At 33.3% G+C, this 23,662-nt stretch overlaps 1 protein-coding gene, 1 long non-coding RNA gene and 1 pseudogene across 2 annotated transcripts; 1 reads left to right on the forward strand and 2 right to left on the reverse strand.

Moving 5' to 3' along the window:
• The first annotated feature begins 1,829 nt into the window (after window positions 1-1,829).
• LOC134261595 (ribonuclease H1-like) lies at window positions 1,830-2,618 on the forward strand. The gene has a single exon (XM_062744019.1). It carries the CDS (start codon window positions 1,830-1,832, stop codon window positions 2,616-2,618), a length of 789 nt encoding a protein of 262 aa, XP_062600003.1.
• An 841-nt stretch (window positions 2,619-3,459) lies between these two features.
• LOC134261590 (uncharacterized) lies at window positions 3,460-4,996 on the reverse strand. The gene is made up of 3 exons (XR_009990846.1): window positions 4,892-4,996; window positions 3,682-3,828; window positions 3,460-3,543 (listed from the first exon to the last, which is right to left on the reverse strand). It is a non-coding gene; the product is annotated as an uncharacterized LOC134261590 (long non-coding RNA).
• Window positions 4,997-11,315: 6,319 nt separating this feature from the next.
• On the reverse strand, window positions 11,316-13,675 carry LOC134261592 (acireductone dioxygenase-like; annotated as a pseudogene).
• Between the last annotated feature and the right edge of the window lie 9,987 nt (window positions 13,676-23,662).

The raw sequence follows: 23,662 nt of genomic DNA on the forward strand, positions 1-23,662 counted from the left end.
GACGAAGTTATATGCACCTGATTCAAGCGTTCAAGTATCTGAAATATATTATAAGAAGCAGACATTTAAAGTAAGTTTTTTTTTGTTAACTAATATCAGTGATTCTTTTTCTAGAAATAGATTGATCGATGAAGAGTCTAATAGATTTTTTTATGCAATGAGATTTTTTTATCTTTGTGATATAATCATTGTGTGCATTTGTTGGCTCTTGAACACATATAGTTTTAAATTTTTTGTGTGCAGATAAGATTCATCATTTTTATATACATTATTATAACTTATTTTTCATTTAAGAAGTATAAAATCAGTTAATTGGTTTACAAACCCTTGAAGGAAGGAACAGCTGATTGCGCTATATCTCTTATTCAATTTAATTTACTACTTTGCCATGTATGTCTCTTCTGAGAGGTTAGTGAAAACAGAAGCAATAAAATACTTTTGAATTACATATAAATAAACAAATACTGTAGAAGTGTTTATTGTGGGAAAAATGGAAAGTTTTTCTGTATGTCAAATTCCCCTAAACATACTCTCACAATATTAATAAACTAATTCAGACTTCTGCAGTAAAGCAAGTGGCTGAATTAGTAACCCCGATTTAAATACCCGGTAATCACTTTTACAGCATTACGATAAATTGCTAACTTTATAACTTAATAAATGCAAACTTTATAACATGATAAAGCAAACTTTATAACATGATAAATGCAAACTTTATAACATGATAAATGCAAACTTCATAACATGATTGATGCATTAACATTTAAACATGATTGATGCAAACTTGATAAAATAATTTAACTGCTCCCCGAAGCTTTATTATACTCTAGCTGTAGCAGGGTCAATCAAATTTTATAATACAGGAATACTAACAACTAAATAAAACTATTTAACTAAATAAATAGTGTCATAGTGGCTGTTTGTGCGTGATGATGTGGTCCGTTAGAGTGTGCTGTATAGCCCATCATCGCCGACTTCAACACTCTAGGTTTTTGTCGGGGTTACGTCGCCCTTAGCTTCTGAACAAAAGTCCTGATCCTGGAAGCACAGGAAGGAAGTTTACAGACATGGGCAAGAGAATGGTGTGTTACCATCAACAGAGAAAAAACAACAGGAACTCTCTTCACACTATCGCCTAAAACTCAAAACATCACTCTTACCATGGACAATACTCAAATCAAAATGGAAGAACAGCAAACATACCTTGGGATAACTTTTGATAAAAGAATGACATGGAAACAGCACATAATGTCAGCAGAAGCTAAAGCTAGGAGAAAACTTAACGTCATGAGAAAACTGGCAGGAACAAGCTGGGGCGCAAATGAAACAGTATTGTCTACCAAGATAACGTAAGACCACCTCTTGAGTACGGATCTAGTGCATGGTTAACAGCATCCAAGAGTCACCTACAGACACTAGACAAAGTCCAGAACCAGGAATTAAGTATCATCACAGGAGGCATAAAATCAACACCAATTGCAAGCATGGAAGAAATTACCAACATACCACCATTAAATAAGAGAAGAGAATGTAAAGCTATGATACAGGCCACCAAGTATCAATGCCTTCAGGATCATCCAATGAGCCAGAGAATGAAACAACTATCCTCTGGTAGACTCAAAAGATCTAGTTTTGCCTTTGAGACTCGGGCACTACAGCGAAAACATCAGGACGTTCTGCCAAACTAGTTAAACCAATAGAGATCACACTTACAGCTAGCCCCTGTGCAGAGAAAACTGGAAATGTCAACATACACACCTCAGTCCCACAAATCACTGCTAAAAACGAACAATCAGATTTGGTCAAAAAAAAAAACGTTCACAATCAGTATGATAGAAGAACAGTACCCCTCAACATCTTTGATTAGAGTTTATACAAACGGATCAGCCAAAAATGCAACAACAGAAGGAGGAGCGGGTATCTACATCGAATACCCAAACGGAGAAAAACAGTCAGAGGCAATACCAACAGGCCTTCATTGTTCCAACTACAAAGCCGAAGAAGAAGCCATCACCCATGCAGTACGCTCCATCAGAGACAAGGCCAACAAAACAATAAGTGTAGTATTCCTGACAGATGCCCTATCTGTATTGCAAGCCATTAACAACGGTAAACTCCCCGAACTTGAACAAGATCTACACAACATCGAAAGCCTTCAAACAGCATTACAATGGATACCATCTCACTGCGGAATCAAGGGAAACGAAAATGCTGATCTGCTAGAAAAGGAAGGAGCCAAACAACAGCAATATGAAAACCAAGTAGGCTTCTCAGAGATGAAAACCATCATCACATCTCTATACAGAACCCCTCAACAACAAGACAGCTATCACCAACTGGCTAGACCTGAGCAGACGATCATCTTCAGACTTAGGACAGGACACAACAGACTCAACCAACATCTGCATAGAGTCATGAAAGTCATACCATCACCGATGTGTCCACGTGGAGAAGCTGAGCAGAATACAGAACACCTCCTACAACACTGCAGAATACACCAGGCACTGAGAAACAACACATGGCCAACACCAAAAACGCTACAAGAGAAGCTTTATGGACCAGTGGAAGCCCTACAGAAGACCACCAGATTTGTAGAGAAGACAGGGACTCAAGTGTGATTAGGCGAACGAAAAGAAGATTGATTGATTGATTGTATATTGTTTAACGCCGAGTCGGCAATTTTTCAGCCATATTTCGGCGGACTATTCTCGAAAAGAAGAAGAAGACTAAATAAATAAATTCATTTTCATCACAGGAGTTCGCGTACCTATCAATTTTGCGGAAATTTTCGGTAAATAAAAAAGATACGTAATACCTATAATAATAACACAAGGAGTGCAACCGTTGTCCACGACGCCATGACGTGACGTCACGGGCGGTCCATTTATCCAAAAGGAACACTAAAAAAAACAATCATACACAATTAACTAGAGAAAACGATATTACGTTTAGATACGAGTACAAGTATTTGTACCTACCCGTTTTAAATTTTCTTGAATTCTATTAACTTGTCTTTGTTTTCTTTTCGCATATGACCTCAATCATCTAGATTAGCATTTCAGGCAGTTTTGTTCCTTCTTGGGTAAATGGACGCGCCCATGACGTCATGACCTACTTATAGTATTTTATAGTTACAGTTAAATATCTTCAGTCCTAACTGGCTAAGAATCATCAAACTTTGTCAGTTGATGCATCTTCAAGGGTCTTAGGATAGATTGTATAATTTATCAGAAGAGCGATTCAAGGCCCTTGGGCCTCTTGTTAAAATTTAAACTCCCTTTTACCCAAGAATGCTTTGCATCAAGTTTGGTTGAAATTGTCCCAGTGGTTCTTGAGAAGAATTGAGTTGAAAATGTCAAAAGTTTACAGACGGATGGATGGACAGACGGACTATGGACATTGGGTGATCAGAAAAGCTTACTTAAGCTTTCAGCTCAGGTGAGCTTAAAACAGAACATACTGTTGGGGTTCCAGCTGGAAGCCACTGCTGACCAGGCTGCTGAGATGTAGAAATATTCTTGTTTTGACTGCCTGATGCGTTGTCTGAAATAAAGAATAAAAAGTATTTAGATAATTAATTTCAATTCATAACACAGCATGTGGTCTTGTTCACTAAATCTTATTGTTTAAACTTCAGATATGTCAGATTTTAAAAAATTCAAGATTTTCCTATAAGCATACCAATCAGTGGATTGCAAACGGCTATTGCAGCAGTTGTTGTTGGTGTAGCTGTTGACAGTGAACATGGGGTATGGCTAGTTGAAGAAAGGAGGGTACTGGGTCCCGCCCCAGAATGACAGTAGGTATAACTCATCACATTGTCACTATCTAAAAAATAATATACATGTACATATGTATTTGCTAAAAAGTAATGACAATTATACAAAATAAATTTCAAGCAGATTAAAACACAACAAATAAAAGATAATACTTTAAAAAGTAATAAACAATTTAATCTCATCTTCAGACGGGGACGGACAAGCTGATTCCAATATAACCCCCCGAAAAACTTTGTTTGTGTGGGTATAATTTAAGCTGTAAAATTTTGTGCTTTAATCAATATTTTTCAGGTTCTTTTTCTGAATACTGTCTTTTGTATCAAATATCAGCCCAATCATCATTTAAAAAATATATATATTTTTAGATATAAATATAAAAAGGAATGCCAGGACTTTAATATATGTTTTCTGGTCACTATAAATTCAATTCACTGTGCTTGCTCAGAATTTCTTTAAGTATTACATATGTGTTTCAAACTTTCAGTTGGACTAAAGTAATGTGCGTTTTTTGAAGCCATGCAGTGCAGCTAGGTGTGAAAATTTCCAAGTGTCCTTTAATTAGGTAATCTGATTTAAATCACACTAGTATATTATTATAAGCAGATCAAGAGTACGTTATCCAAGGACAGAGGATAACCAGGAAAGGGGGGGGGGGGGGGGCACTGCAGAGGTTAACCCTTAGCTGGAACACTGTTTATTGCAGGGCCAGCCTTAAAAAAAAATGTTTGCAATTGCCACCTGAAGGGTGTCAGACACAGGAGGGAAGGAATTTTTTTTTCAACATTGAAGATTAATTTTAAATTTTTAAATAAAAATCTCAGTAAACAGTAAATTCATTTTCTGACTTTAAAATAAAAAGTATCTACCATCAACAAAGAAACTTAATTTTGCATAGATCTGACACTACATTTGAGTGTTTTGTGAGGGGCATGCGAAATAAACAAGCAAACAAATTGATTAATCAAAAAAAAAAATCTTTCGACTTTTGGTCAATAAACATTTTTCAGGTGTGGGCATTTTAATGAGGCGGGAGGCAATTCCAAACAAACAATAATTTTATTTTGGTCCGGGTAATCTATTAAAAATGAGAATGAAATCAATTCAAGTCATACCTGTTGTTTTTTTTCTCTTTGATCTTGTAAATTTCAGTCTAGGCAGGAAGACTGAATCATCAGAATCGGTAGAATGCGTATCAGTCAATAAGTCATAATTCTGCATGAGCTGAGAAACACATCCAAATTTTAATGTCCAAAAAAGATGTTGCAGATTTATGAATATAGCTATATAAGTTATTTCCAATCAAGGATTTCCAGCTATGTAAATTTAACAAATTCTTTATCATGAGAAATAGCCATATATATATATATATATATATTATATTCCCTTTAAAAGTTCCCAATTGAGTTTCCATGCATACCAACTTTCCTCATCAACTTTTCCCTCCTGGGAAATATTCTTCTTCAAGACTTGTTTTTGTTTCTTCGTATCCGGCATGGCGGGGTAGTACAATTGTTGTTGTCCCTGTTTGCTTTTTCACAGTATTTTTAACCTGAATATACCGTCTTTAACTGTAGCTGTAATTTAGCCATCCAATTGGTACTCTTAATGGCTTGTGTTTTCCTGAAATATAAAAAGTTAGTATTGGTAACCAAAGTTTCAAAAAAAAAAGATATGTTGAACCAAAATAGATTTAATCTTATTTTTTCAGGGGGGGGGGGTGTACCTACAGATCTGTACCTGGCTGGTCTAAAAAAAATTTAGATGAATAACCAGAAAACTATGGTGCCAACCACTGAAAAAAGTCTATATTAATATTGCACATCGAAACTATGGTCTTGATTTTTTTTCACTGTCTTCTCAAAGTATTGCTTGCTAATTGCATGTTTCTTAGTACATATTGTTTTAATTACTATTTCCACAGCAACATATTTCTTGTAACCATTGATTTTAGTCTACCTGGGCCTGAAATTGAAACCTTCCAAGTTTTAGCCTATAAATTTATGATGCTGCCAATTCAATTTGCAAAATGATACAGTCCAACACACTTGGTGCAGGTGTCAAAAAAAAAAAGAGAGAGAAAAAGAAAACTTCCAAATTTTATCCTAGATATATTAATATAGTTAATGCTGCTAGTTAAAGTGACAAAATTATTCAGTCCAGCATGCTTAGTGCAGATGTTAACATAAGTATTTAGTTTTAAATCTGTTTTTTGTGTAGTTGAGAAAAATAAATCCAGAACCAACTTTAATGTTTTGCAATAAATCAGGGTGAAAGCCAGGTACACTCCTTCGGATGGTGAATAATAAGTGTACAAATTTTTATGCAGACCAATCCTTCCAATCATTTTTTAGACAAGAGGCCCACAGGCCTTATAGGTCACCTGAGTATTGTGTAACAACTTTCAAACGATTAAATTTGGTTCGTGTTTTAAACCAGAGGCCATGAAATTCACAATTCACAATTTTGAAAGAGGCACCACTGCTTATCATAATTATAAAGTTAGCATGCTTACTCTATTTACTTAATACCCAGAGGTAGATCAGAGTAACAAAGAGAAAATGCACTTCCACTTTATACCCAGTTGTGCACCTCACTCCAAAGGAACCACTGACGCTGGGGCCATATAATTCACAAGTCTGGAAGAGGCACTCTTCCTCATCATAACTATGTGCTTAGTTAGTTTATTTAATACCCAGGGGCAGAGAAGATGTTCAAAGAAATAATGCATTTTCACTGTATAATCTATAGAGACCCGCCCTAGTACTAGAACCGCTGACCCTGGGGCCATGAATTTCACAATTTTGGTAGAGAACTCAATGCTCATTACATTCATGCCAACAGTTTGCCTGTTTGATGTCCAGGTGTAAAGAAGAAAATTTTTAAAGATTGCAATAATTTAATTGGTTTTGGCCCCACCCCTCAGGCCCCAGGGGGGCGGGGACCATGAAATTCACAATTTTTGTTCCCCTCAACATTGATATGACAACAATTGATAGACATTTTAATCTACTGGAACATCTGAAAGTGACTTAGGAAGTTAACATCATATAAAGTGCCCCGTCCTTCGGATGAGAGTGTATAAACCAATTTAAGGCCCTTAAACAACAGATATACACAGCATTTGATATAATACATTTCGGAATACACAACGTTTAGATAAGACTTGTTTTACAGTACACATTTTCACAACATGATGAACAGAATCCCACCTAGAATCCTAAACTTTTGACACAAGGGCTAGAGATGTTATGAAATTGCACCAATAAATGTTCAGACTAGTGAACTTACTAGTAATACCCGGACCGCTCTTATTGTCAATATGTACATACACGATCTAGTTGATACATGTCTACACATGTTCAATTACAGGCAGATGCCTGGATTAATTGGAAGATGATATCCGATGTGATCAAAAATAAATTCAACCATATTGTATGCCTTTAAAAAGTATGTGCTAAAATTTCAATTACTTGCAATGAACAGTTGCAGAGAAAACTGTGACAAAAGTTTGTTATGTATATGGACAGACACACTGATAAACAGGAAGTTGACCTCAGAATTGAACAAAAAAGATCCCCACCATATGGCATGCCTCAACAGTGTGCAAAAATTTACAGCATCTGCGATGAGTAGTTGCGGAGAAAACTGCCACCAAAAATTTGTTACCGACAGACACAAAGACGAACAGACACGCATGGGTAAAACAGTGGAAGGGGGGTATGATAAAGGCAATACAGAACCAGTTTCGTATAAAAGAGATTTTCTTGAGATTTTCCTTTACATCCAGGCCCAGGGTACTGCAGATCTGTCACAATGATTAAAAGGTTTGAATGATTTATTTGCATGCATTCTGTGCAGTGATAACATAAATGATACTAAGTGAAACTCATTTAGAACAAAATTAAAGTACATTTATGTAAATTGCATTCTATTTCTAGCTAAGCTGCTTTCAATATAATTTATTCAAATCTTTGAATTTGATTGAAACACAGGCATGTATGCCCATGATTGTTCTCTCCATAGGTAAAGGTATATATCTCTAAACAATTTTAACCAGAAAAGTTTGATGAGACTGTGGCTCAACCGGTCTTATAATGCATATAACAGAAAAAAATTTGGCACTTTAATCTTAGGCCAACGATAGTTTAGTGGGCATTTAATTTCATTGTAGCACGTTATAATGAGACACCAGTATACATATTCGTTCACCCCCCTCCAAACAGTTCGAAATTAAAAAAAACAAGAGGTGTTTGTAAAAAGCTTATGCCTCCCTATCCCAAATTGGAATTTTTCCAAGTCCAAGGGGCATAACTCTGTCAAAAATGGTGCAATCGTACCCAAAACAGAATTTGACCTAGATATTCATCTGATAAATCTGTATACTAACTTTTATCTCAGCATGTGCAATGGTTGTGAAGAAAATGGAAACTGCAAATAATTGGAATTTTTCTAAGTCCAAGGGGCATAACTCTGTCAAAAATGGTGCGATCGTACCCAAAACAGAACTTGACCTAGATATTCATCTGATAAATCTGTATACTAAATTTCATCTCAGTATGTGCAACAGTTGCAAAGAAAATGAATGGAAACTGCAAATAATTGGAATTTTTCTAAGTCCAAGGGACATAACTCTCAAAAATGGTGCGATTGTACCCAAAACAGAACTTGACCTAGATATTTATGTGATATATCTGTATACCAAATTTCATTTCAGTATGTGCAATGGTTGCGAAGAAAATGAACGGAAACTAAGTGGACCGACAGACCGACAGACAGCAGCAAAGCAATATGCCCTCCCTTCTTCGAAGGGGGGCATAAATCTGTTGAGTATATTTCACTATATACTCTAATGCACAACTACGTAAAACTATTGCTTAGAAATCTTTAAATGCTTAAATCAAACTGTACTTACGTGTTTTGGAAAGATTAACGGCTGCTGACACAACATTGCCTTACACAGACATCTTATTCACGTGACGTTTTGGCGCGCCCGCGAAATTAATTCGACAACATTACTTTTTTTCAGAACATTTTGACATATTTTTATCGATAAAAGTAATAAGTATATATTTTTATTGCAACATGTCTAAATAAATATATGGATGTGATTACATTGCATTCTTATATCGTTATTTTTCAAATCAATGTTTTGTTCAGTCGATTTAATTTTTAGCAATAAAAACTATCAAACAGAAAAAAACACGCTTTAAATTATGTAAAAATATTTAAATATAACACAACATATAAGTAAAAGTAAATAGTCATAACACATTATATGTCAAAAAGACAAAAAAAAGTAAGATTATATATCGAGTTATAACACAACAAGTGTAGAGCCATTTACGCTTCCGTACCAAACTGTTTTTCTTTGAAGAATTGAACCAAAATATTAATTATTATCTTTGGCTAAGCGATGTCTGATTTCAATCTACAGCTCTATTTCATTGTGATTAAAAATATAATGAATCTTTAGAACGATTATTGCGTTTAAGGATGTACAACACACCTACCCCAAAAAATTCCTGTCGTTTAATTTTCGTTAATTTTGTATATTTAGTACATGACTATATCTACTGCATGTATGCACATTTTGGAAAAAATCGTTCGAGTGGTTTTTGGACAGGAACTTCCAAAAGTTACCCCCCTTTATTTGTTTACAAGGAGAGAAGATTTTTAATCAATGAACTACTTAAACCTTGATTTTCAAAAAAAGCCAGGTTAGAAATAAATGTCAAATTTCGTTGGCTTATTCCTTTAACCATTTAACACAAAAAACATAGTCATCTTTTTGATATACATATCATCAAAACAATTTTTAAAGGCCTTAAACTGAAAAACTATGAATTATCTAAGCCTTGAAAATTGTGTATTTTTCAAATTCAAAATTTTTTTGTGAAAAAACCTGTCGTTTAATTTTGGTAAAAAATTTCTTTAGGTAGCTGGTAGTAAAAATAGTTTTCATAATTTTTTGCATAATTTTTGTACGACAAGTTTTGATTTAATAACGGAAAATTACCCCCTCCCCCTTTCTCAATAAATCACGTTCCCGCGCGTCTTTCAGACGGGGGTCGATCACTTTGCCATGAATCTACAAATACACATTTAAAAAGAATCAAACTGGAATATTGCTTTTGTTTCAAAAATATATAAACTTACAAATTTAAAAGTTCTCATATGTAAAGCGCATTTAAATGTAGATTTTAAGGCAATTCTTTAATACCCCTACCACCCCCACCCCTTCTTTTTTTTTGCGTCGCAGACCATTAGCGTTTGACGAAACGTCGTTCACAGTGCAAATATACTAGCATTTCGTCATTTGAATCCCGGAGGTATGCATTAGTTTTTAAAGTCATGAATGCAGAATAAATATTAACTACTGTTTTTATATGTATCAGGGAAAAATTACTAAAGGATTTTAGTGTCTGGTCCATTACGTTATGCATTCCATATCACATGAAACCTGGATACGAATTCAAGTTATGTTGAACTTGAATATGTTGATTTTTAATTTTATTTCTTTAATTTTATTTATAAATGAAATGGTGTATGTTCAACTCTCCTGTGATATAAATGGAATAATTGTAGTTTCTTTCATGTCATTATTTCAAACGAGACAGTATGTGGCCGTGGGGATACATCGACATTTGCATAGATGTACACCCCTCATGATATTGTACGCATTCTTTCAAGGTCGTTGCTTCTAAAGTTAAAATGAAATTTCCGTATTCGTCCACATTAACTTCAAAATATCAAACATTACTCTTCATCTATATCAATTTATATAAAATCGTAAATTGATGTTTTTAAAAATCTTATAGGCTACGTTTTGTTTTGATTCGAGGAAATGCGAACCGACTTTGTTCATTTGTTGACAGTGACAGAAAGTCAAACGATTTGCTGCAATAGGATGTTCATAAATGCAGATAATTTCAGTACTAGTGAACAATTCTTTTCAATTCTATACTTACATTGTGTATATGAGGTCTATAGTATTCAATTCTCGGATTTATCAGGTCTTGCTGTAAATGTATCTGATTCTGTGGCAAACCGTGAATAAAGGGAGGAAAACAAACATCTCCTACATTTTCAGAGTTGTTCCTCTTTGATCAGTTAGGGAACAACATCGATTTTACATTGTAAAAAGTTTTTGTTTGTTTATTGTTGTTTTATTTAATTTAAGAAGAAAAACAATATTAATATCGTAAATGCACAAATTGTAATGAAGACCATTAATCGGAATGTTATATAGACCTATATACGTATGAGATGAAATATATATATGTATTTTGTGCTTCATGTAGATAAAATTTTCTGGAAAAAATTAGCAAAAATAATTTTGTCTATTTACAAAACTAATAAAGTGTTAAAATAACTCAATGTACGGCACGGGAAAATTAAATCTTTTGACGCTTTACCCCGTTAAATTTCAAAAAAGTCAAACGTTCTTCTAAATAAATATTTCCTCCTTTAGTGTGTTGTACTGATACTGTAAAATGCAAGAAACATTAACGCTTTAATGCAAAATTATTGCAATTTATCTGCAAAAATTTTCGTTTAAATTCTTAAAGTTTCTTAACGTTTCATATAATCCTCGTAATTTTCCAATTGCAATTTGAAAAGAGATCGTGATTCAGCACATGCTTAAAACAAAATTATGAATTATAGACATGTATGATTTTTTTTTTCATAAATTGTAAATGGGAATTTTGAATTCTGTATAACAAACCAAAAACATGAATGAAGTATTGTGCTCTTCAAAAAGGTACATAATACCCACTCAGTAGCATACTTAGTATCATGATACTTAAGATGTTCATCAATAAAATTATCTCTGGTATACAATCAGTCAGTCCATGTAGAATAAACTGTTATCAGGAGCTTTATAAACGGGATCGGTTTAACCTGAGCTTGGGTGGTTTCTGATGTATTCTTTTCGTATAATCTTGTCATCGGCCGGTCTGTCATAAATGAAAGCCCTATCTCTTCCCCATACATGTAACGATGAGCCTTTATGTAGTTCTAAAAATATTTTTTTGTATAAAAACTAAAATTATCAAAATAGCTATTTCAAAAAAAAATATTGAATGTTAAAATACAAAGAAAATTATCTACCAAATAAGTATACAAATAAATTAACAAACAAACTGATCAACTAAAAGCACCTACATGTATCTTTCATGGTATTTAATTTCATAGAAAAATTTGAAGAATGATAATTAAGCTGCCTCTACCAGATACAACCTTTTTGGAAATTCGTCTCCATTAGGCATATTCGATCATCCCGACGCTTATCAGAATTAGACAAAGTCAATAATGATCATTGCGTCCTCATAATCAAGTATTTTAGCATATTTTCTTACTTTTTCGTCAAGCGTAAATCTATGATAAATGCCAGCCGGCAAGATGATCAGGTCATTCGGAACCACTTCAATTCGGATCCACTTGTCATTTTTATCGCGGACGTCGAAATACCCACTGCCCTCTGTAATATAGCGAATCTCTTCGTCTGAATGCAGATGCTCCGTGAAGAAAATCTTCAACTACAAACCAATAAAGTGAAAGAAAGGGATAATTACAACAACAGGAGAACCCCTACATATCAAACCTTAGAATTATATTAGCGGGGAGCATTAAAATAGTAGGAATTTGGACTGTCTTCCCTTACCCTTAACAGCTTAACAGCTATAGGGGGTTGAGGTTAAATAGAATAACCAAGAGTCTATAAGATACCCGGCTTCCGGGTCTTAAGGGCAATCCTGCCTGAACACAGCGTTGCACATAAAACAACAAGAAATCACTTTATGACAGAACGTTTTATAGGCCGAATACCTTCTCCTCGTAGTTAGGCAGTTTTTCCCTGCTACATACGATCTCGTCCTGGTAGGTGTAGCCTCGGTCTTTTCGTAACTTAGTCACCTGCTCCTCGGCTTTAGCTGGGTCAGAGCTGGTCTAATAGTAAGTATCGGTAAGTATATTGAAGTCTTTATTATACATAATGCCTACGAATCATTGATTCAAAGCTCCAATTTATCATATACTTATTTTTTTATACACGTATCCACTGTGTAAAAATAAGCATATAGGTATTGTTTTCAAACCCGTAAAAATTAAGAGCACTTGCCGGAGGGGAAAGAAATGTCAAGGGTTTGAAAATTTCACTCACAACAAGTGGATAAGCGTTTCATTATACTGATGTATGATATAATTTCTGAGGTTTGGATTTTTTTGGAGTAAGATAATTCTGCAAGAATAATCTGAAATCCTGATGACGTCACAATGCTACCGAAGTCATTATGACATCATCAGTTCAAAGATATATGACTGGAAATCAAAATTGGCGGCAACGTACAGTTGCACGAAAATTTACCGAGGGTGAATAGCAAAAACTATACCCCGGGGTATAGCTTTGCTATGCGTGGACTATAAAGGATAGTTATTTTACATTCTAAACTTTATATAGGAAACATTTTAACAGAAGTATAATAAAACATTATTTGATATATGTACACGATAATTATTGATGTGTACAAAAGTCAACCATTAAAAAAATCATCCCATTTACTTTTTACACTAATTTTTTAGCCTTAAAACGACCGCATGGCATTTTGCCTCCATTCAAGCATAAAATAAAATGAAATTGTGCACCTATACTATTGCTTCTTGAGTACCTCAAAATATAAAACTCCCAGATCCTTCAGTTGATCCAAAGTGACGAATTGTGGTGGATCTGTCATATGAGGTTTCCTCTGGTCCTCCGTCACTTCGTTCATGTGCCATGCGCGTACCATCTTTGAATTTTACAAGGAAACGCTCTGTACTCTTTCACAGCTAGCTAAGAATGACACGGGTTTTTTTTAATTTGCGAGACACACTTTTTGGATGGGTTCATGGGCACGTCGGTACCCACCACGCTTTGTTACCATGTTGCTTCGGCCCATATTATTATTCATCTCGATAATGTATTACAACACCTTTTACCTGTTGTATATATAATCTACCGCGGTTAATGAACATGGTATCAATAATTTTAAAATTATATTTAGGCTAAATATTTCCTTTTACTCTATCATGTCTATGGAATATTCAGCCAAAATGATGCATTCATATATTTTGTGTCAAACGTTGCTATTTTCTGTCTTTTTCATTTACATTGTAAATGATTTATTTGTATAATTTCCATTTGAACAGAAAATTTTTCCATTTTTATTGTATAATTTTATTTGTATTCCATTTTTATTGAATAATTTTATTTGTATTCCATTAATATCGTATAATTTTATTTAATTGTATTCAGTTTGTATTGAATAATTCTCCATTTGAATTGTATAAATTTTTATTTGTATTCTAAATTTTTAATTTGTATGTAGAATTTTCCATTTGAAATATATGATTTTTTACTTGTATTCTATATTTTTCCATTTGTTTTGTAACAGGCGATTGAAATTGTATAATACGCAGCATTGTTACATTGTAAGGCTTGAATAAGGGGGCGGGGCCTAATTTATACGGGAAAAGTTTACTGTGACGTCACACAAAAATTTGACTTTTATGTATTTCTCATTATACCTGAAAATGAAATAGTTTGCAATTTTTAACTTTATTAGCATAATAAACAACAATAAAACTTATCAATGCATTTAAAAAACTTGCTAGTTAAATCCCATGTAGCTGGTTATAGACAAAGCACTGATCGCGATGAACTTGTAAACATGACGTCATTTTGGTAAAAATGACGTATTTCATGTGCTGTGAGAAGCAGATTGGGGAATTTTTCAACAATGAAAAATGCGTTTTTTTATTAAACGGAATATCATTTACAGGTTTTAAATAGTCGATTAATACCAATGCTTATCTTTTGTTTAGAGCGATTATTAATCAAGTATCAAGAGAATGTATTTTATCAAATATGTCGTGTTTTTATGTACGGGTTACGTATATTTTACATCGAGATGCCTCATAAAATCGTACTTTCGCAAGTGCATACACTTAATAGATCTTAATCATTTTTTGAATATAGATAAAGGATATTTTTCTTAACTTGAAAAGTGCTGCTGCTTCCTTTAAATCGAGGGCGTGATTTTATAAGTACACAAGATATTTGGTAAAAGTCAAACATATTTCAACAATGGCTTATTTACCTGAAAATTTAACTTTTAAAACGCGAATTATATTCAAAGCAGCAGCACTTTTCAGAAACTACAAATTATGCAGAACCAATTAATAGCTTGAATTTTTAATTTCAACCAGGGTATGCCCTTGCGATATTGAAATTTGTTCATGAACTACATTCAGTACACGTACTATGCGTTCATCACGTGACTGTCCATCGATGGGACTAAACTCATACAGTACAGAGTGGGTTATACTATGCTATTTCCATAAGTATTTGTGTTCTGTGATAATAAAACAGCTTAATTAAAATAAATTCAGTTTTAAAAAGGTCCCCCTTTTTGCACGTCTATTTTCCGTTGATTTCTCAGGGTCCTGGTTACTATGGAAACATGGCCAAAGAAATTTTCCCTAGCAACCGGTCAATTTTCCATGTTTATGGACAAATATATCACTAAAATTAGAGGCTTGAAATTGAATGTGAATATTACCAGAGGGGTTCTTAAATAATGTTATCATAAAGATAAACATTTCAAGTGATAAAACCATGTAATACATACAATTTTTATTTCAAGATATTTCTTTTACGGGCAATGGAAGATATGCATGTTTTGCATTTTTTGCTGATTCAGCATTTTTGTTAATTTGGGCAATTTTCAAGGCCATATATCTCAAACTTCTTGCACAATACAAGAGTATGGTATATTTTACATAAAGGCAGAGGAATATCCTTTTTGGAATTTAAATTCAAAAACGTGTGTTTTTTAATATTTACAATTGGTTGCCTAGCAACAAAAATGGATGTTTTGATTAAGAGAAAGAGACAAATTGTCAAATATGCGAGTTATTTATGGAATTAAATCTTATCGGTGGATACCAAAATCAATTTTTAAAGTAAAAACATATTTCTGAGACTTCTTCATGAATCCAGGAATATTTTGCATATACTTATCGCCATAGTAACAGAAAATTTCCCTTAGCAACAAAGAAAATAAATCCACTTTTGACATGCACTCATATATGTTTGTAAAGATTATTCAGTGTTTGACAGACCACAGTGATTTAAGAGCATCAGTACATTTTTTGTACTTTATTAGTCCCCAACCCGTGAAACTGGAGGGGGCTATAGGTTTCCTCTGAGTCTTTGCGTCGGTCTAGCTGTCCCTATATCTGTCTGTAAGTCTCTTCTACTTGGATTTCCACACTTATTTTCTAAACGCTTGCAGATATTAAGCTGAATTTCGGCATGTGAGTGTATCTTGGTAAGTCACAGATCAAGTTTGAATGTTGTTACGCTTCATTGATTTTTGATAGATTTATGGCGTTTTAATTTTTTTCACAATGGTTTAAGATCGGGTTCGTTCTGTGCTAAATTCCAAAGGTCAACATGGTGAACATGAATGATGATGAAGCCAAAAGAAGATGTTAAAAAAAATGAGTTAAATTTCCGTCTTTATGCGTTTTATTTTTTTGCATAACCTCAAAATTTTTAACATCAAACACTTTTAGCATGGTCATAACTTTTGCATATTATAAAATGACATTCTAGAGAAAAGGTAGAAACCGGTAGGGGCATGCATTGCTTTAGTCCAAAAAATCTGACGTTTTCCTGGCATGTAAAGTATCAAAATCGTAAAAAAAAAAACAGGAAAACGTCAGATTTTTCGGACTAGCATTGCTTATGCAATAATCTCAGAATGTTTTTAACGTTTACACATGGCAACAACAATGAGCATGTAGCAATCATGAAAAGTTATTAAGCGCCATATGGCATTTTTTAACATGTTTAGAGTGTTATAGTTAACATTTGTACCTATAAACAAACAAGTGGCAAGGTTCCAGGCCATAAAAGTTAGACGAGTTTTCTTTCAATCTCAATCTCACAGTTACATGTAAAGGGGTTGAAATAAATGTACAACAAAATATTAGAGAAAAGAGCCTTGAAACATTTTCCAGGGACGAAACCAAAGCAAGCCTTCAACTGTATAAATATGCATGTTTTTATTTTATCCTATATTTAAAAAAAATCACATTTCTATATAACTCACTCAGATGATCAATATAAAGACGTATATTGTTTTGGTCATAATTAATATAGATTTTCACATTTCAAAATTTTCAAACTTTATTCTTCCAAAAAGAGCAGTGCTAGGGAATTAAGCAGAAAAAAACATGCATCAATTAAAATTTGAAACAAAAGGCCCAGGGACCACATCCCTCACCTGAGCACCGTAGCAGGGATCAAAGCAAAAATCAGTTCAGGCTTGGAAAGATTAAATATATCTGTGGTCCCGACCTACCCCTAAAAGGGAGGGGGTACGTCTTATTTCTTAAGTGATACATGTATCCAATGTAACTTAAGTTCTTCCAGATAAGTACTATTTAAGGTGAGTCAAATAACAAGTTTCTTGATTAAAGCTGAACACTAATCGTAAAAAGGCAAAGTCCGCAATGTTTCCTGTTCTTCAACGCTCTCCCTACAACCCATATATAAGGAGCAGATCAGTTCAATGTATTTTGCTGTAGAGATCCGACAAGTGTAGACGTACATCTTACAAATTTACATAGCCGTGCTACTCGGTCGCGATGAAATTATCAAAGTTAACGTACTTTTTCCAAAACAGGACAAAAGTATCATGAAAAAAATGGGTCGATACATCATTTACAAACAGAAAATGCACATAAAAACAAGGAAAAAACGCAAAAAATCAAAGACCACGCAAGGAGTACTACATGTTGGCCACGAGTTTTGAGTGTGCAATCAGGTGTCACAAAATCGAACTGTTTATATACCCTTCTGACAGTGCCTATTTATGAGAACATGTAAATAGTACCCAAGAAAGCAAATTCCAAAAGCAGCAAGATATTACTTTAAACCACTGGTACTTTGTTTCCGTGGTTACACGGAAAAGAAGAAAATGATCAAATTTTCTTATGTTGTTGGTGTTGTGGTGTTGCAAGGTCCTAGGGATGTATACATGTCACAAATGCAGATCCAGTGCCGGTGTGCCGGTCATCCACCCTCCCGTTTGAAGATTTTGTACATGTACACTAATGTATATAAAATTTATATCCACTATCCTAAAATCAAGGAAAAAACATCTTTCATTTGTGGACCCCCACTAGTCCCATGCCCTAAACCCAATGGGGACTTCAGTGCAGCCTTGTATCCCCTTCCTTCTACTGCCCCCCACCCCCAACCCAACCCCACCCTGTTTTTTTTCTCTCAAGATAGGAGCACTAGCCCAATTTTAGTAAAGTAAACAGATAGCTAATGAAACATGCAAATTTAGGCTGAAGTCAGAAAATCTAGTGGGTACTGGTATTCTAAATAGTGCACGAAGTAGAAATCAGATTTTGCAAATATAAAAAAAACATTTTTTTAAATAAATTCAAACATTTGGAAATGAATGTATTCTTTGAAAATTAAGGTACATTGATGGCATTAGGAATTCTATTTATTTTATCTCAGTTTAGTTCAGTTTATTGAAGTTAAAGGGACATATATCTCACAATTATACATTTTTAATAATAAATATAATGATGAGCTTAACATGCAACATGTACAGTACATATTATATTTTCTATAATGTATAAACAAGTGAAAGGCACTATTCTTGATGCACTCGCTAGTTGCACAAATTTTCCTAGATAACATAATTCTTTTTTATTCTGTGCAATAACATGACTACCGGTAAGTAACTTAGGGCACTTGGTCTTCGGGAGTATAGTACATATGTACACTGTGTTACAGTTTCTATCTATCATGTACAATTTTGCAAAGCCTAGCCAATGAAATTCACTTTTAATATTTACAATGCAGTCATCATTATTTTCTGTCCTTTTTAGGAGACATGCTTGAAGAATACAATTATCACTAGTCACTACTTAAAAAGAAAAAAAAAATATTTAAGGATTTTCTTTTCCCTGACCAGTTCAAGAGGAAATTCACCTAATTCACAATATATATTACCATAATGTTATATGTATTTTGAAAAGGGTACAAAGTGCGGGGTGCAGATATAATTATGTTTTGTTGTACAATTTTTAGTGTATTGATGTATATGGGTATACCTATTGAATACATCAAAACATCCCTCCTTTCAAGTAACACTATATATTATATGTTTTTCAAGTTAAAAAAAAAATACCACACAAAAATTAAAGAGAATTTGTACACTTCGATTGATTGATTGTGTATATTGTTAAACGTCTCTCTCTCGAGAATTTTTCACTCACATGGAGACGGTGGAGAGCTGCAAATTTTGTCAAATACTTGGCACTGAGGGCCATTGAGCAGGGAGGGATCTTTTTTCATGCCAGCACCTACTGCGACACGGGACCTTGGTTTATACGGTCTCATCCGATGGACCAGTATCCATGTCCCACAGTGGGATTCGAACCCTGGACGTAAGGATTGACTCCTTTGCGACTCTCGAGCAGACGCTTTAACCACTGCGCCACGCGGACGACTGCAGACTTCGAAAGATGTATGTTGATTTTCGAAATCCATTGCTTGGTAAAAATATATCATCTCATGCAAAGTGATCAATAATGCTATGAACGCTAGGGATAGAAATTTACAGTACAAAATATTAGGCTATATTTTTTTTGTCCCACATTTATATGGCAAGTATTGACTTTCGACAATTGCAGGCACTTTTTCTGTATTTGTCCTGCTTAGGGCATTGATTCCCTATTGATGTATTGTAGTTTTATTATACACAATTTGGACAATTGTTTCAAACAAAGGATGTAGCAACAGGGGGTCCAAGGGGTGGGGGCTTTTCTTCTTTTTTCTTTTTTTCGAACGTAAAATTACTGTAGGAAATGTTTATTAGAAGACACCCCCCAACTTTACAGTTACAGTTAAGGGAAATAAAGGAAATGTATTATTGCATTGAAATAAAATTTGGTGCTAGCTGAAGATGTGCTTTTATTGTAAAAAAAAAATAAATAAAAATATCATATACCAATTATACAAACAATGATATTTCAATAAATATTTTTTAAACACCGGGGGCAAGTCCCTGTGCACCCAGATTCATTTTTTAAATTCATAAAAAGATTGCTCATGAAGAAAACTGGTAAAAATTGTAAATCATCTAACCCGTCTAAGCAAGCTACTCTGAGTATATATACAGTGTTATATAGAGATTGTGTCTGTCACTCTCTGACCTGGCATATGTCTACATTGTCTCTCATCAACGTGCTTTTACATGTACTGGTAACGTTATATTTTTATTGCGAAATGTACCGGGGTCGGGGGAGAGTCAGGGCAGAGACCCCCTCAGGTGTCACAATTTTCAAAGCCGAGGAATCTCGGTTAAATGCATGAAAGCCAAAAAATGGAAAAAAAAAAAAAGCACAGGGGCTTGCTCCCGGCGTGTAATAATTATTTATTAAAAAATCATTTAGAGAGTAATCCAAGGGAAGTAATTGGGAAGCAAAAATGCTTCAAAATGCAGAAAAATTAATATTCACCTTTAAAATTCTTTTATGCATATCATTTGCCCACCGAATTTTTATTTAAAATGTTTAATGTAATAAAATGTTGACCTTCCTTTTTCTATGCTTAATTTGTAAATGATTGTATTTTTTGTCTTAAGCATTTAAAAACAGCAAAATTTACCATATTTTGATATTTTCGAGTACCTAGCATGACCACTAACAAGTGTGAAATTAAAATTGAACCGTAAACATTGTTGTTTGAATCTCTAGCACTGGTTTAAAAAAAATTAAACACAAATTTAATTATCTCCTTTCATTTCTGGACATCTTCATGAAAAGAGCAGATTTTCATGATTTACAGAAATGAGAAAGTCTGTATCCCGTTTCCATGGCAACGGTAAACCGAGGTTATAATTCAAATATACTTTTACATTTCACAATCAATCACACATTTGTTTAAAATTATGACAGACAAAATTCAAATCTGTAAGTATGTGTTGCCAACCAATTTTGATAATTACATGTACGGAGAATTGGTCTTAAAATGCTTATATATAGAGACTTTAGAAAATAACTTTAGCTCCTTGTAATGTATAATTTTATTAATGTTATAAGCTCAGTAATATTGCTATGCATTAATTAAGATCAAAAATTAATATTGTTAAAGTTCAACACTATTTTTTAATATTTACCAAATCATTTCTAGACGAAAATAATCAAATCTGTGAATGAGTGCATGTCAAAAGTGGATTTATTTTCTTTGTTGCTATGGGGAATTTTCTGTTACTATGGCGATAAGTATATGCAAAATATTCCTGGATTCATGAAGAAGTCTCAGAAATATGTTTTTACTTTAAAAATTGATTTTGGTATCCACCGATAAGATTTAATTCCATAAATAACTCGCATATTTGACAATTTGTCTCTTTCTCTTAATCAAAACATCCATTTTTGTTGCTAGGCAACCAATTGTAAATATTAAAAAACACACGTTTTTGAATTTAAATTCCAAAAAGGATATTCCTCTGCCTTTATGTAAAATATACCATACTCTTGTATTGTGCAAGAAGTTTGAGATATATGGCCTTGAAAATTGCCCAAATTAACAAAAATGCTGAATCAGCAAAAAATGCAATACATGCATATCTTCCATTGCCCGTAAAAGAAATATCTTGAAATAAAAATTGTATGTATTACATGGTTTTATCACTTGAAATGTTTATCTTTATGATAACATTATTTAAGAACTCCTCTGGTAATATTCACATTCAATTTCAAGCCTCTAATTTTAGTGATATATTTGTCCATAAACATGGAAAATTGACCGGTTGCTAGGGAAAATTTCTTTGGCCATGTTTCCATAGTAACCAGGACCCAAAATAATTTTCATTTTACATACGTGGTTCATAGGGTAAGAGAAACCTATGTGTGTAAAATCATCAAATTCTGAGAACCCTCATGATTCACCTTTTGTCTGATTCTTACAGAGACCTGTACTTAAATCATTAGAGACGTCATTTCTCTTTTTTAAAAATAAAAGTTACTTCTGGTCAAACAGGACGGAATACCTACTCGTTGCTTTGCAAGGAACTTTGCTCTAGTTTCACGACCGTTGTGTTATTTATCCAATTTTACTTTATAAATATTACCCAGTCCTCTATATAGTTTAATACTAAAAAAAAATAAATAATACTTTCTATTGTTCTTTATCTAATTTTATTTACAATTGACATTGGCCTTTATACAATTATACCGGTATAATAAACAGCCCGCCTGCCGATAAATCACTTTATGCCTTCTTTTAAAAAAATGACTTATTTTCATGTATTACATTTATAACATTTGAGTAGGAAAAATTTAAACTAAATCTTTATATTATTTAGACGGTGCTGTAATATAAAACACCATTATCGTTTTATGAAATGATTAAACATGTGTTAAAGTCATTTAAGAAAAAAAAAATTTAAAAATGAGAAGTGCAATGCGTGAGCATTAAACAGGCTTGTTGCATTCACTTCAAAATCAATCCTTCCTTCATGAAAAACATCATCCTTTTTTAAATTAAAAAAATTAATTATAAATTGTATCACATAGGATTATGTTTTAAAGTATATAGGCATGTATAAGTAACTTAAAACTTCAACGGCGTTTCATTCAAAGTCCTGTACACATGAAGCTGTATAAAACTGCAAAAACAAAGAATCGAGAAAAACGGAGGTATGTGAATTAATTAATTCATTGGTTCATTCGTTATACCGACCTGTATGATATAAGCGTCTGAAGCAGCCTGAAATAGGAAAGAAAACAAGGCACGGAGGGTGATACTTTAATATATTATGACTGACTTTAAAAACGCAACACACCTTTTTTCACTAGAATTATTTTTCAAAAAATATTGAAAACTTATTGCAAACTTTATCAACCATACATAGTGTTGGATTTTTAACATCCACTATCCGACTTACGTGCGCGAATATTTTGCATGATATGTGAGTAATATTGCACGATATATTCGGACCTTTTTCTAAAAAAACAATATGGAGAGTAAAAAGGGGGATTTGCCAATCAACTTTGTAGATGCAATACATAAAATCTTCCAGTGACAACATATTTACTTTTTATACTCCATTTTTTGCTTACCATCAATTCAAAATAAGAATCTTTGTCACCCTTATATTATAAATACATGTATATTAATTCAGTATTATCACTTCACCCAACAGGGTAAAACAATTAATTTTTGTTGGGATTCCAAGCATATCGGCATCCCTGGAAACACAAAGGTTGACAGTGCAGCAAAAACTGCACTTGAACATGAAATTACTTTATTCAAAATTTCTTACACCGATTCGAAATATCTAATTAAAATTAATGTTGATTATCTTTGGCAAATTTATTGGAATTTTTGTGATAAAAGGGAGCTTTATGCTATTGAAAACAAAGTTAACAAATCATATGACTTCGGTCTGAAACGTCAAGACGAAGTAATTATATCAAGAATAAGTATTGGTCATTCAAAAATTACACATGCATATTTATTGAATAGAGAGTTACAGCCAGAATGTATATCCTACGACTGTCCGATATCTATATTACGTACTTTTAGAATGTTCCGATTTTACACCAATTCGAAGTAGACTTTTTTTGAAATGTAAAAACAATGTATGAACTTTTTACAAATGTTCAAGTTTATAAATTTTAGAATATCTAAAAGAAACAGATTATTACAGTAAAATTTGAATAAAATTTTAAAGTAATCTTAATGTACATATATCAATTTCTTTTATTAACAGTTTATACAATATTTATAACAGTTTACATAT

Source organism: Saccostrea cucullata, unplaced genomic scaffold (assembly GCF_032062105.1).
Source record: "Saccostrea cucullata isolate Sc308-1 unplaced genomic scaffold, CSIRO_AGI_Scuc_v1 ctg2089, whole genome shotgun sequence".
In the NCBI taxonomy this organism is placed as follows: domain Eukaryota; kingdom Metazoa; phylum Mollusca; class Bivalvia; order Ostreida; family Ostreidae; genus Saccostrea; species Saccostrea cuccullata.

Coding starts and splice junctions, on each gene's coding strand:
- LOC134261595 (XM_062744019.1), top strand. CDS start 1,830: ATGATAGAAGAACAGTACCCCTCAACATCTTTGATTAGAGTTTATACA.